The sequence below is a fragment of the Sceloporus occidentalis genome, unplaced genomic scaffold, assembly GCF_023333645.1.
Source record: "Sceloporus occidentalis isolate IW3139 unplaced genomic scaffold, rSceOcc1.0.p SCAF_79, whole genome shotgun sequence".
Taxonomy (NCBI): Eukaryota; Metazoa; Chordata; class Lepidosauria; order Squamata; family Phrynosomatidae; genus Sceloporus; species Sceloporus occidentalis.
Genome location: NW_028317059.1, coordinates 2,128,989 through 2,143,704, shown reverse-complemented (window position 1 = coordinate 2,143,704; position 14,716 = coordinate 2,128,989). Strand labels below are relative to the sequence as shown.

Sequence of the window (14,716 nt, the reverse complement as noted above, 5' to 3'; positions counted from 1 at the left end):
GTTAATATTAATATTTATGTACTTAAAAATGCAAGTCTAACGTGTATATATATATATATATATATATATATATATATATATATACGGTGCATATGTACCGGTTTATAATTGGCCCCCCATAAATTTGAAAGCTGGAGACACCACTGAATATACCCCAGAATATGCATTTACTTAAGTTGGTGAGAAACATCGGCTGTACTGTAAATCCCGTCATTCTCCTCGCAGTGTCGGCTGAGGGGTTTTTTTTGTGCGTGTTGAAGACTCAGTAGCCCTAAATACATCAATACGCGTTACAGCCTTTATCGCACAGATAGCACCGCTATCAATGCCCATCCGGCGCCGGAAGTATCAATGAGGTTTCGCACTAGCACATAACTGGAGCGCGCTGATTGGCTATAATGTCAAGAGGAGGCGTGCAGAACAGCTACGTGACAAATGTGGCTTCATAGCCCCGCCTTTGAGAGGCGACTGTCGCCATGGGAGGGAAAGCCGACCTGATCACGTGACTGAATCTGAGCTGCGGAAGTGACGCAGGGTGAAAACGGAGCGTGTTTGACAGGAGATACCGGGGAGCTGCAGCTTCCTTCAAGGAGACGTCAGGGTGCCCGGTTAGGTGCCGTAATAATTGGGGGAGCGGGGATCTTATGCGGAACACTCTGTATATAGGAGACATTAAGTAAGCGAGCTCGGTGCTGGAAGTCCTGGGAGTAGCGTTTTATACCAAAAAATCCCCGGGGAGGGGGGCTCGACATGGGCGGCAGCAGCTCAAGGGCCCGAGGTTTGTGGCCTTTCTCCTCTCCTGGACCGGAGACTCCTGGAAACACCGAACAGAGCTTAGCACGGATCCACAAGGCAACTCCTTTCATTTTTACCCGCAGAGGGTGAGGATTGGTGGGGCAACAAGTGGGGGAGGGTGTACCCTTGGTATGGGGATACTCTGTACTGTGTACAACTTTCCAAAAGATCATATGAAATCCGGGGTATCAATAAAGGTTTAAATCGTTATTGTGGGTATACATGTAGGCCTTGATTTCCTACCATAGCTGACTGGGAATCATGGGAGTTGCAGTATTACAGCTTTCAGGCTATGGTAGAGCAGTGGGGGGCTAGGGTAATGGGCACAGAAATATATGATCCTATAAAGTTATTAACAGTAACATTTTTCAAAGCAATAGCGTAACGCATTCAGTGCCCAATGATTGGACTCTTTTTGCAACAGTTTAACAAAAAGTGTCTACGGTTACGTCATTAAATAACAAAAGCCTATATAATGTGGGCTATTTCTTGGCTAATGCTGCCATCTCACCCTTATGTGGTGGTATCCGGTAACCCAGCATGGATGCAAACCTAGCGTACAGGTAGCCTCTTCCCCTTGATGACAGTAGGTTCCCGGTTTATGATTAACTTATGGCGTTTATCATGCGAAAGCAAATTATTCAAAACAGTTAAACAAATGTGATCAAAGTCTATTTCCTTTATAAAATATTGAGACATCAGAACACACACAATAGTGTAGTAGAACGCCAAGGTATTCTGGCAGGAGGTACACAGGTGATCTGATCCATTACTTTCCTGGTAATAGGTTTGTGACGGTATACGGTCACAATGGAGAATCTTCCTCGTGGACTGTATTTCCACTAGCAGGGTCTGTATATGAGCCCATATAGAGCAGGCTTTGTCAGGAAGCTGTGGTTAGTGCAAATGTTGGTCCTGTCACCTAAGGTTTAGATTAGATAAAATCTCTCAAAGAGGAACAAATACATGCCGGGATATTAAAGGGTCATGTTCTGTATAGCTGTTTATGTAACTGCCTTTTAAAAATGAGATTGCAGGCTGAAGGGTCCTGGTTCAAGAATAAGGATGACTGACATGTCATAGATGTTTCAACTTGTACATTTGACACAGGACAGTAAAGATATACTTCTTAACCCTTTTGTTTTCATATTTGATAATTGTGTTACTTGCAATTATATAGACTTATGTTTTTTCCTTTTCTGCAGCTCGATGTATTTTGATGAGGACGGAGACTTGGCACATGAATTCTACGAGGAGACGATTGTAACAAAGAATGGACGTAAACGCGCGAAGCTGAAACGTATTCAGAAGAATTTAAGACCCCAGGTAACAAGTTTTGGTGTCACGGCAGTAATCAATGCAAACTCAGAGTCATTAAGGCAACAGGCTTGCCCCCAAAATGCTGCGGGGCTGGAAATAAGAAAATAATATGGACTCGACAGCATAGCTCTGCAAAACATCATTATTATTTTAGCATTATACCTCATTATAACTTTGCGATGTTATTCGTGTTGGCGTTGGTTAATTGTGTCTGCAGTCGGCAGGAACACCCAAAATGCCGACTTTCCTCCCATGTATTGTTTTTCTCTTTCCATCTGGGAGCCATTGGACACTCACTGACGTTACCTGGGGCTGTTCAGGGCATGTGAGAGGGTGTTTAACAAGTCCCACGTGTAAAACGAACAAGGCACAGACTATACAGTTGGAATTCATGTACGAAAGCCTTGCAGCCACATGGACTTTACAAATTCTACAAACATAAATTCAAGCAGTTTAATGAAACAGACGGCTGTCTTTTCTTAACACAAACAGAAAATACAATTGTCAAAATATTTTCCCCCATCTGATTATCTGAATTGAATTGTTGCATATTTTTCACATTGATTTTGGTAAGCTTATTTTGTGGGTTGCACCAGAATTTGATGCGCTTTTTTTTTTTCCCATATGTTTGACACCATAGGTAATGAAACATGTAATCTTCATGTGAGAAAAAGTCATTTCCCTCTTGTAAACGCAACCTAAGAAAGTGGGTTATTGGGTAAATTCACAGACCCCTGTAAATGATTCAGTCTAATTTGAGTAAGCCCCTGCCCAACATTCTCACAAATGTTCTCATCTAGAAAGTCACAAATGACCCGAGAACAACGTGTGGGGCTTGCTGGCTTGTCTTGCCCCAGTTGACGTCATGACTGCACCATCAGAACGTAATAGCAATTATCCAGGAGTAACATTTGCAGTCTATCTTTTATCTAATATTGGGTGAATAAACCCCAGTGGCATAAATATGCAGCAATGCAAAGGAGCGAGTACCACTCACTTGTAAATCTGTTAATCTGTTGCAGGCCTTCCGTCTAACTTTCTTCAACTTTCTTCTCTACAGGGCACAGTTAAATTAGACCATCCGTGCATCCATGTGGACTTCCCTGTCGTTCTGTGTGAAGTCTGACACTGGCTATAAATCCCTGCCTGCCACACCGTGCCCTCTTGTATGATTCTCTGTGACCCCCACTGTGCTCCTGACACATGGAGCCGGAGGAGAGTGATGTGGGGGACACAAGGACAGTTCCCTTAAGACTTAAGCAGTGTCTATATAGAGACGTTGCTAGAAAAGGATGTGGGGCCAGAAGAATATACTGGCCTTTGCTGCTGTCATGGCTCTTTCCTCCTCCTCGCGGGATCGCTACCTGGGCGCAGTTATGTGCAGCTGCTCAATAAATTATTAGAACTAGTATGAGGCGATTTAATGAAAGGTTTGCTAGAGCAGTATCACTTTAGCATACATTCTTCTCCACCTGATTAAGCAATGTCATTTTCCATGAATAAGTACTCGCCACTCCTACCGGAACAGTGCCCTCCAGAGCCTGTGTCCCCATCATGAAGAGTGTGTACCTGGAGCACTGGATAAATACCTTTATGACCTAATTCATAAATATTATTTTAGTTAGCATCGTATGGTACCCGTGCCAGCATCCCAAATAAAGATATTGTTCGGATCCCGGACCTTATCACGCTTTCCAACACGGTGGTGAAATGTGAATGGTAGTAAGATTATTAAGTAGACAGCGTACTCTGCACTATAAAGGGATATTCACCAATGTAAATGTATGTGATGGAAAGTGTTTCTGGCAGTACGTGGGGAATCACTGTTGTATGTGGGGCGAGGGCAATGCACCGAGATCTCCAATATGTTATGTGTAATATTGCCCTGTGCCAGAGCTTTTATCCATCTATGTTTATTTATTACATGTATGTTTTAGTTGTGTGCTCTTATATACACGAGCTGTGAAACGCGCCCTGTGTGGTCGATGCGACGGGGCTGCTTCCCTGCTCTGTCAAACTGATTAGTACTCTAACCCTGTTGCTTCTGAGAAGGGTAGGGCAGGGATGAGAGAAGAGCACGGAGAGAATGAGCTTCAATAAAACTCATATTTGTAACTGTTGGTTGTGTGCACTGACTGAAAGGTTGTGTTATCTGTAATTTACAGTTAAAGATAAACTTCACCCCATTATCACGGGGGAACAGGGTTACAAAAGCTTTGGATTGTCGAGCAACATAGTTTTAAAAATGCTGTATAATTTGTTCATTTTTGTTTTTATAAACATCTGCTAGGCATATGTATTATTATTTATTGTTTTATATAGCACCATCAAATTCTGTAGTGCTGTACAATGGGTAGACAGGACATAACAAGTAGTATGTAACATAACACTATGACTTACAGGTGAGGAGGGCCCTGCTCAAAGGAGCTTACAATCTAGAGTGGCGTGCTTTATTTTATAACTATATATAACAATGTTATTTTCCTGTCATACAGTGGCAGTACGACTGGGTAGTGTTCTCTCCTGTGGACAAGATGCTTAAAAGACTAGAAAGGGTTAAGTCACAGAGAACTCCTCCTACTTACCCATAAAACCTAGCTTCCCCTGAACAGCCCCAGTTTTCTTCTTGTCCCGTACAGGGACGGACTTGATGCTGTGCCGGGGAATTTTCCCCGAAGATCAGAAGTCTGGTGAGGCACACAGGCTTGTTGCCTGGGGGTTTGCAGCCTCCGATTGCTCCCCGGGTGGTGAGCAGAGCGAGGTCCCCTCCGTAGCGATGGACGTTACGGAGGGTTGTGTTGGAGTTTCTTTTCTTCGCGGCTGGCAGAGGAGCATGCGCAGTAGGTGGAACACACGCCCGGGTGGCGTTGCGTTCCACCGAAGATCCGATCGCGCTACTGAGCATGCGCGAACCGGATCTTCTGGAGGGCGCCAAATTCAAACCTATAAAGGTTGTTTTTCGTTCTTGTCTGTCTGCATGGGCATTTTTCAGCACAGGATACCGTGTCACCAGCCCCCCCACACGGTTCTGAGGATTTGGAGGTAAGATTATTGTATCTTTTCCTTCAATATTCTCTTCCTCCAGAAGATATATATATAAAAAAAAAATGTATATATTTTTTATTTACGCTTGTATTTTGTCTTTAACCAGATGTCTAGTCCGGTTTCACCTGGATATAAAGACAAGAAATCTGCTGCCATTCCTAGAAGTCCACTTTTAAATCAAAGCATGTGGCTTGCTCTGAGTGTGCTACTCCTCTGCCAGATGGATGCAGAAAAAAGATGTGTAATGCCTGCTCGGCAGAGCAACTCACTAAAGACAAACAAAAGGACTTGCAATCCTTCCTGGGATGGTTTCAGGAAAACCTAGCATCCAGGTCTCTGCGGCTCAAGCTCAGTCGAGGGTTCCGGGTAAATCTGCCCGTAAACGCAGGAGATCCCGGTCTTCCTCCAGATCAGATCTCTCATCAGGAGAAATTTTGCAATCTTCGTACTCCTCTACCTCGTTCAGTTCTCAGGATGAAGCGGTTTTTCCTCCCCAGGAGCTTTGCAGATTCACTAAGGAGGTGACTCGCATGTTATCAGACAAAGAGCTGGATAAAATCAAGGGTTTTTCTTTACTTCCCAAGTTAAGACAGCTAATGGAAAGAGAATGGAAATACCCAGGGAAGAGGGTTTTTTTTTCTCTCCAGGCATTTTAAGCATCTATTCCGGCTTCAAAGTGAAGAGCATTGGGATGAACCCCCAAGGTGGACGTCCACATAGCCCAGCTGTCGAAAAAGATGACCATTCCCATTGGAGGTGTCTTGGGTCTGAAGGACTCAATGGATAGAAGAGTCGAGACTTCTTGCTGCTGAGCGGCAGTGGCCAGTCCAGCAGTGTCTAGAGCACAGAGTTGTTGGATACAGGCCCTGGAAGACTGCCGGATGATCAAGATTCCGAAATCTCCAGACTACTAAAAAATTTGTGATTTTCCAACAGTTGTTCTTACAGATTCCTCTCAAGAGTTGGTGAAGATATGCGCTAAGAATATGGGGTTACCGTCTGTGGCTCGTAGAGCCTTATGGTTGAGATCCTGGACGGCGGATTCAGCCTCCAAAGCATCACTATATGACTTACCTTTTGAGGGGAGTAAATTGTTCGGAGCAGTCGGAGACCAAGAGGGCTCTTCCTCAGGATAGACGTCCTAGATGGAATAAGAGATATCCGTACAAGACAACCAGGCCTCTCCAGACGTCTTCCAAATCACAGAATTTTCGGAATTTCTACGGAGAGAGAAAGTTCCAGGACCGTCCCAAAAAACAGGAGAAAAGAAAGTTCTGACAAAGTGGGAGGAAGTCTGCAGCAATTCAAGCATATTTGGGAACAGACTATACACAACGGTTGGATTCGGAAAATCGTTTCAGAGGGTTACAGGATCGGTTTCTTCTCCCTTCCCAGAAGTCAGTTCCTTATCTCTTCATATCCTTCCTCGGTGAAAAATTTAGCTCTACATTCGGCGAGCCTATCTCTCCTATCCAAAGGGGTTATAGAGAGAGTTCAGATTTCTCAACGCTTCCAAGGAGTCTATTCCAGACTGTTTCTAGTCCCAAAGCCGGACGGATCCTTTCGTTTTGGATCTAAAAAGAATCAACAGCTGCATCCAGTATCGCCACTTTCGTATGGAGAAAACTTCTTCAGTCACCTACCTTCTTCAGAAGGGAGACGTCATGGCTACTTTGGACCTGAAGGACGCTTACCTTCACTACCCAATTGCGGAGATTTCCAGAAAGTTTCTCAGGTTTGCAATCCGTATAAAAGGAAAAATTAATTTCCAGTTCAAGGCCCTTCCCTTCGGTCTGTCGTCGGCCCCAATGATCTTCACAAAGATTTTGTGTCCCTTGACGGCTTCTCTAAGAGAAAAAGGGATTTCCATCGTTCCTTACCTGGCTCATCAAGGCCGAATCTTCAAGGGAGCTCCGGGCGGATCTAGTCACCACAATGCGATTGCTGGAAGTGCACGGCTGGATTATCAACCACAGCAAATCCAACCTCAGACCTTCCACCAGGATCCAATTCCTAGGCCTAGAGGTGGATTCGATTTCCCAACATATATTTCTTCCTTCCGAAAAGATCAGGAAAATCATGAGAGGTCAGATTGCTTCAATTACATCCGACTTGCTCTATCAGGAAGGCCATGAGCGTCTTAGGTCTACTGATAGCCTCCATCCCAGCAGTCAGGTGGGCAAGATCTCAACTACGTCCCCTTCAGTGGGATATTCTTCAGGGTTGGTCCAGGCGAGAGGACGACCTAGACCGGGATCTCGAGTCAGGTCTTATCCCAACTTTCCTGGTGGAGGACCTCTTCTCATCTTTCAGAAGGCCTTTCTTTTCGTCCTCGCAATTGGATAACTCTTACCACGGATGCTTCCGGTATCGGTTGGGGCACCCATTTAAGTTATCACTTCAGGCAAGGAATCTGGTCTCCGGAAGATTCGCTTCGTTCGTCCAACTACCGGGAACGAAAAGCGGTTCTTCAAGCACAAGTAGCCTTCAGGCCCCGATTGGAAGGTCGTTCCGTGAAGATTCAGTCAGACAACGCTACAACAGACGCATATGGAAACATATGTGGGGGTACACGAGTAAGGAGCCTGCAAGTTCTTTGTTCGACTATAATGAGTTGGGCCCAGCTTCATCTGGAAGACTTATCGGCACCCACATAAGAGGCTGCGACGATTTCATTGCAGACGATCTAAGCAGGCTAAGATGGTCTCAAGCAGAGTGGTCCTTGACCGAAAGAACCTTCACCTCCCTGGTTTCAAGATTTGGCCTTCCGGATATAGATTTGATGGCCTCCAGGCGAGACAGGAAGGTACTGATTTTTGCCTCAATCAACAGGCAGGATTCGCCCGACTTCCTGGACGGTCTGTCCATCAAGTGGAACTTCCATCTGGGATACGTGTTTCCGCCTGTCGCATTAATTCCCCGCGTCCTCCAGAAGATTCGTTCGGACAGGGCTCGGGTATTAGCCGTTATCCCTTACTGGCAGAACCGCAGTTGGTTCTCCCACCTAAGTCAACTGAGTCTAATGTATTGGGAACTACCTCCCTCGGATCAATTGTTGGACGGCTGCAATCTTCCTCCAGATCATCTCCAGATGTTCAAGTTGACGGCCTGGCTACTGCAAAGATGAATCTTCGTGATCAGGGTGTTACGGAGGATCTTTCTGACTTGCTGTTACGATCTGTCAGGGGCTCTACTTCAAAAATTTTGTTTCGGGTTTGGAAGAAGTTCCTGCTAGGGATGTTTCGGTTTTTCCTCCTTCCATCAGCTCCATTTTGATGTTTTTAAAAGATGGTTTTTCTACGGGCCTTAGTGTCTTGACTCTAAATGGTCAGATATCGGATCTAAGTCATTTTTTCTTGAAGACCTGGCTTCTCATGTACTGGTTAGACGGTTTTTTAAGGCCATTACAATTCAACGTCCTCCGAGAAGGACTCACTTCCCGTCCTGGGATCTTACCTTAGTTCTTAACGCCCTTTGGTCTGCTCCGTTTGAACCTATGGAACAAGTGTCGTTGAAAGTCCTCTCTTTAAAGACTGTGTTCTTAGTGGTGATTACGTCCGCCAAACGTGTAGGTAAAATCCAAGCCCTTTCATCCTCGAACAAGTTTTCCATCTTCCATCAGGATAAAGTTGTTCTCCACCTACAGCCCTCCTTTCTTCCGAAGGTTTTGTCAAAGTCCCCTATTAATCAGCCCTTGGTGCTTCCATTATTTTTTCCGTCAGCTTCATCTGTAGAGGAAGGAAAGTGGCATATGTTGGATGTTAAGAGAGCACTGGAGTTATATATTGCTAGGACTTCCTCCATCTGTTCCACAGACCAGCTTTTAGTTTCTTGGTATGGTCGTTCGGCGGGTAAGGCTGCCACTAAGGCTACCTTGTCAAGATGGATATCGGAAACTATTCACATGGGCTATCATGTCTCTGACCTACCTTTTGTTATCTCCGATCACGGCCCACTCAACCAGGGCCGTGTCTGCTTTCTGGGCTGAGAAGGCTTCCGCTTCACCAGAGGATATTTGCAGAGCAGCTACGTGGTCGTCTTTCAATTCATTCGTTCGTCGCTACCGGCTAGACGTCTTCTCATCCTCAGCAGCGGATTTTGGGCGTAAGGTGCTCCAAGCTGTTGTTTCCTAAGGAATTTATTGCCTTCCCCTTTTTTTTACGGGATCTTGTTACATCCCAGTCGTACTGCCACTGTATGACAGGAAAAATGGGAATTTTTTACTCACTGTAAATTCCTTTTTCCTTAATACAGTGGCAGTACGGATTTCCCTCCCTTTATTCCTAATTATTTTTGCAAGCAGTTTTGTGTTCTTGTTACTTAATGGGGCTGTTCAGGGGAAGCTAGGTTTTATGGGTAAGTAGGAGGAGTTCTCTGTGACTTAACCCTTTCTAGTCTTTTAAGCATCTTGTCCACAGGAGAGAACACTACCCAGTCGTACTGCCACTGTATTAAGGAAAAAGGAATTTACGGTGAGTAAAAAATTCCCATTTTTTTGAGCATTGAATATTATACATTGAACATTGAGTATATTATAACAGAAGGTAGTATTGCAGTAAAAAAAATTTATTTTGAGTGGTTCCAATTAAAATCTCTGTCCTAGAGGCAGGTGATGTTGGAACAAATTCCCTGCTGCAAAAACACACCAAGCTGATTGTTCAGGACAATACAAAGTCCTTTCTCCAGTAGACTGTCCTTGATTAGAGAGTCTCCGGGCGACTGAAGCGTTCTATTTTCTGCAACGATTCTATTTACTACTAGAGTAGCGAGTTGGATGGGAGCAGAATAAGAGAGCTGGATCTGAAATATGCAGCTGTCAACATTATCACATAATATATGGCTAACTTTTACAAAAGGTAGCACCCAACCCTAAATTTTCCATAATCTGTTCATAATGTAACAGCTTTGGGACAGCTTCCATATATCTTCACACTCCAGAGTGTGGTTTAGTTGGCCTCTTGGTTAGTAGCGTACTGGGACCAGTTTGTCCATATTTTACAAAAAGAGTGACAATGTTAGATATCCTTCCATTAGGTAGATTTATTCCAATATTAGGACGTGCCATAAAGTGGTTGCCACAGTGGGGGTTTGAGCCCCAATGGTAACCTCCAGTAAATGCATGAAACTAAAGACTACATTAATTCACCTTGCATGCCAAACAATAATTTCCCATTAAAGGTCACTGGAAAGCACTTACTGACTGGTCTCCAGGCCAGTTCCACCTTAGTAGGGTGAATGATTAAAACTAAAATAAAAGCCCGTGCCTGACAAACCAGGGTCTCTCCTCCCAGCTGTCTTTACTTTTAATGCTTTTCTGAAGGGTGGAATGGTCCTAATCCTCCATGCAAATCAGGTTCTCATATCTCGGGTGTTTGAGTGACAAAAGTAACTTTGGCCGGTGTCTTTCACCAAATGTGATATTTGCATTTGTAGTGTTTGATATACTGCTGGCAGGTAAATGATAACTGCTGGAGATGAGGAGGGTGCTGCGGTGGGATGAATGCTGACTATCTATAGTGTGCGTTGTTGGCGATCTGTGTGGTGATGCAGAGAGCTGGAAATGTCAGTGGAAAGACTGCAAGAGCCAAGGGAACACATCTCTCAGACACTGCTTACTTGTCTTACAGATGATGGACCGGCAGTAGCTTGGCAGGAAAGTCTCTGGCTCTTTGCCTGAGACGCTACGCGGTGAAATATAGCCATCAGAAATGTAGGACTTTTATACTAAATGGAGCAATGTTATGGCTAGGGCTGTTCAATGCCGCGAACCCTTACAAGAAATAGTTTTTTCATCAATTAAAAAGCAAACACTGACATAGAAACTGAAAAAAACAGTGTTTATGTGATTAAAACTTTGAGGAAAGAAAAAATTCCAGATCTGCTAAGATTTATTTATATCAAAATCAATATTAACACATGCTTAATGGACAAAAGTAATGGGACGCCTGACCATTACACCATCAGTGACTTACACCCCTTCAGCATACCATACATTTTGGATAATGCCACTTTGTGGGAACAGTTTGGAGAAGGACCATTTCTATTTCAGCATGATTGCGCCCCAATTTTGGGATGAACTGGCACGGAGACTGCGAGCCAAGCCTGCTGGACCTCACAAATGCTCTACTGGATAAATGAGGAAGCATTCCTACGGGAACACCCGAAACTCTTGTGGAAAGCCTTCCTAGAAGAGTGGAAGCTGTTATAGCTGCAAAAGGGGGACCAACTCCACATTAATATCTATGTATTTAAAATGCAATGTCAGAAGTCCCTGGTGGTGTAATGGGCAGGTGTCCCCATACTTTTGTCCACATAGTGTTTGCTGTGCATATTATATGTGTATAATATGTGTATTATACTACACACGTTAACCTTAAATGTTCTTTCAGATACCCCTAATTCCTAGTCAATGGTTTATTCAGTGGTTGCATACGTTAACATTCATTACAACTGTTAAGTTATATGAATATTAAGTTGCTAACATATTTTGCACAAATAAATAGCAGTATATTTTATATATGTTGAGAAAGATTACACAGTCAGGTTTAACAGTTCAGGGAAATTGACTGTAGATATTATGGGGAACAGAAATGAGCTTTGATTTCATTGTAATTTCCCCATCTGACCACACGAGGGCGGATGACCCATGATAGAGAACTCCAAAAGTAAATGTTAAAGACCCAGCTAACCTGCCCATTTCCTGTCTGAATAGGGAAACAGGAGTCTTTGCCTTCAGGTTAAAAGGGAAGAGCCATCATTTTTCCTGATTAATGTCAGATTAAAAACACATTTTCACAAATATTGTGTTTTCCTTTTTGCCATTTGCTTATTTGCCATTTGCATGTGTTCTAGCCATCTGGGCTAGTTATCTTAGCCCGATCTACCAAACACTCCTTATCATACTGCTGTGGTAAGTAATAGAAGGCCTAGTTGTGATCACCCAGCTGGACATGCTGACTAATGAGAGTCTATGGAGGAAAGGACTTCATTAGCAATTGCCATAAAGTATCAGCTCAGTGTGGTGTTTAGGGAAAATCACCCACAGCAGCTTCCATTGTAAGTATAAAATGGCCTTTCCCCTTAATAATGTTTTTTTCATAATATTTAATTCACCAGTATCTGATGAAACATGTAACAAGGAATCATCCCTTTATTGTGACGATATCAGTATGTGCGTCTGGTTCTGAGATCATGACCAATTGTTCTTGCAGTTAACTTTCTGTAAAACCTGTTTCCTTGCTGTTCATATTGCTTCCTATTATCTGTCATGTTTCATAAATCAGAATGATAAATACATGTACTGCACTAAAAAAACATAGCTTCCTTTTTCATCTTAGGCCCCTTACTCATTCTCTTTAATGCATCAAATGTAGAAAGCCATTTGTCTTGCATTTACTTATGTTTTAAAACACATTTTACAACCCCCTGTGTAACTGATCTAGACCAAAGTTTGCCGTTCTTTCTCTTGCGGTCCCTCATGTCTAAGCAGGGGTGATGCTGCCAAGTTAGCAGCTTAAACCGGACGCGTCACTTTTCCCAAATCCTACATTTTATTGTTTACAACGCTGAATACTATTTACTTTGTCTTCACAGGTGATAAGTAACATATATACTGTCTATAAGAAAACCATATTATAAGTATATGCAATACAAGCTGCTGTTTTTTCTTCTTGTTCTCTGATTGTTCTTTGGCGCATAAGTTATATGGTTGTAATTTCTAGTTTGATTGTAAGGAAACACAGCGGTGTCCCTTAACTACAACCCTTCACCCTGTGAGGAGCCAGAGCTGGCTTGTCTCTGCTAAAATATATCCTGGTCCATATCTTTAAGCAGGGCCGGACTGGGACTGAAAAGCAGCCCTGGAAAAATTTGGAGACCAGCCCCATATAGTTTATCTCACGGTGAAGCTCTTATACCCACACGCACCCCTTATACATACCCGCGTCACACTATGTGCAATTCTTTTTATCTCATTATTTGTATTAAAATGCCAGAAAGCAAAAGTGTTAAAAGGCCCTAATAAATTAAATACATTACACATAATAGGATCAAAACATTTACTACTGCGAACATTGTTAGATGAAAGAGTTTCATTTTATTTAGTGGAACAAAACACTGACCACATTATTCTTCACGATATTCTGGTAAGAAACTTTTATTTCTTTATTAATTCATGTAGACTATTTTTTTCCATATTTAATAAAAGCTATGATTGAGACATATTTGGTTTTTATTTCCTTTCATTTGACAACCTACCCCCGAGTTATGCACCTCTGCCCCCAGGCTTGCCACTCTGCCCCCCTGATATGCCTTCGAACCCCCTATATGCCACTCTGCCTCCAGAAATGCCTTATACCCCCTATATGCCACTCTGTCCCATGATATGCCTTCTAACCCCCTATATGCCACTCTGCCATATAGGGGGTTAAAAGGCATATCATGGGGCACTCTGCCTCCAGAAAAGCCTTATGCCCCACTATATGCCACTCTGCCTCCCTGATATGCTTTATACCCTCTCTTTATACCCTCACTCTGCATCCAGAAATGCCTTATACCCCTATATGCCACTCTGTCCCATGATATGCCTTCTAACCCCCTATATGCCACTCTGCCATATAGGGGGTTAAAAGGCATATCATGGGACAGAGTGGCATATAGGGGGGTATAAGGCATTTCTGGAGGCAGAGTGGCATAAAGGGGGTTAAAAGGCATATCATGGGGCACTCTGCCTACAGAAAAGCCTTATGCCCCCTATATGCCACTCTGCCTCCCCAATATGCTTTATACCCTCCTATATGCCCCTCTGCCCCATGACATCCCTTTTAACTCCCTTTATGCCACTCTGCCTCCAGATATGCCGTTGACCCCCTATATGTCACTCTGCATCCAAAAATGCCTTATACCCCTATATGCCACTCTGGCATATAGGGGGTTAAAAGGCATATCATGGGACAGAGTGGCATATAGGGGGGTATAAGGCATTTCTGGAGGCAGAGTGGCATAAAGGGGGTTAAAAGGCATATCATGGGGCACTCTGCCTCCAGAAAAGCCTTATACCCCCCTATATGCCACTCTGCCTCCCTGATATGCCTTAACCCTCCTATATGCCACTCTGTCCCATGATATGCCTTCTAACCCCCTATATGCCACTCTGCCATATAGGAGGTTAAAAGGCATATCATGGGACATTTTTGTTTACTTTATATGGCAAGCCGATCCAGCTTGCCATATTAAATAAAAAATAATATATGCCACTCTGTCCCATGATATGCCTTCTAACCCCCTATATGCCACTCTGCCATATAGGGGGTTAAAAGGCATATCATGGGACAGAGTGGCATATAGGGGGTGTAAGGCCTTTCTGGAGGCAGAGTGGCATGAAGGGGGTTAAAAGGCATATCATGGGGCACTCTGCCTCCAGAAAAGCCTTATGCCCCCTATATGCCACTCTGCCTCCCCGATATGCTTTATACCCTCCTATATGCTCCTCTGCCCCATGATATACCTTTTAACCCCCTTTATCCCACTCTGCCTCCAGATATGCCTTTTGACCCCC

At 43.6% G+C, this 14,716-nt stretch overlaps 1 protein-coding gene across 1 annotated transcript; it reads left to right on the top strand.

Moving 5' to 3' along the window:
• Window positions 1-750: 750 nt before the first annotated feature.
• Window positions 751-3,241, top strand: LOC149285392 (tumor suppressor candidate 2-like). The gene is made up of 3 exons (XM_089495451.1): window positions 751-881; window positions 2,001-2,121; window positions 3,176-3,241. Exons 1-3 carry the CDS (start codon window positions 751-753, stop codon window positions 3,239-3,241), a joined length of 318 nt encoding a protein of 105 aa, XP_089351577.1.
• Window positions 3,242-14,716: the final 11,475 nt, after the last annotated feature.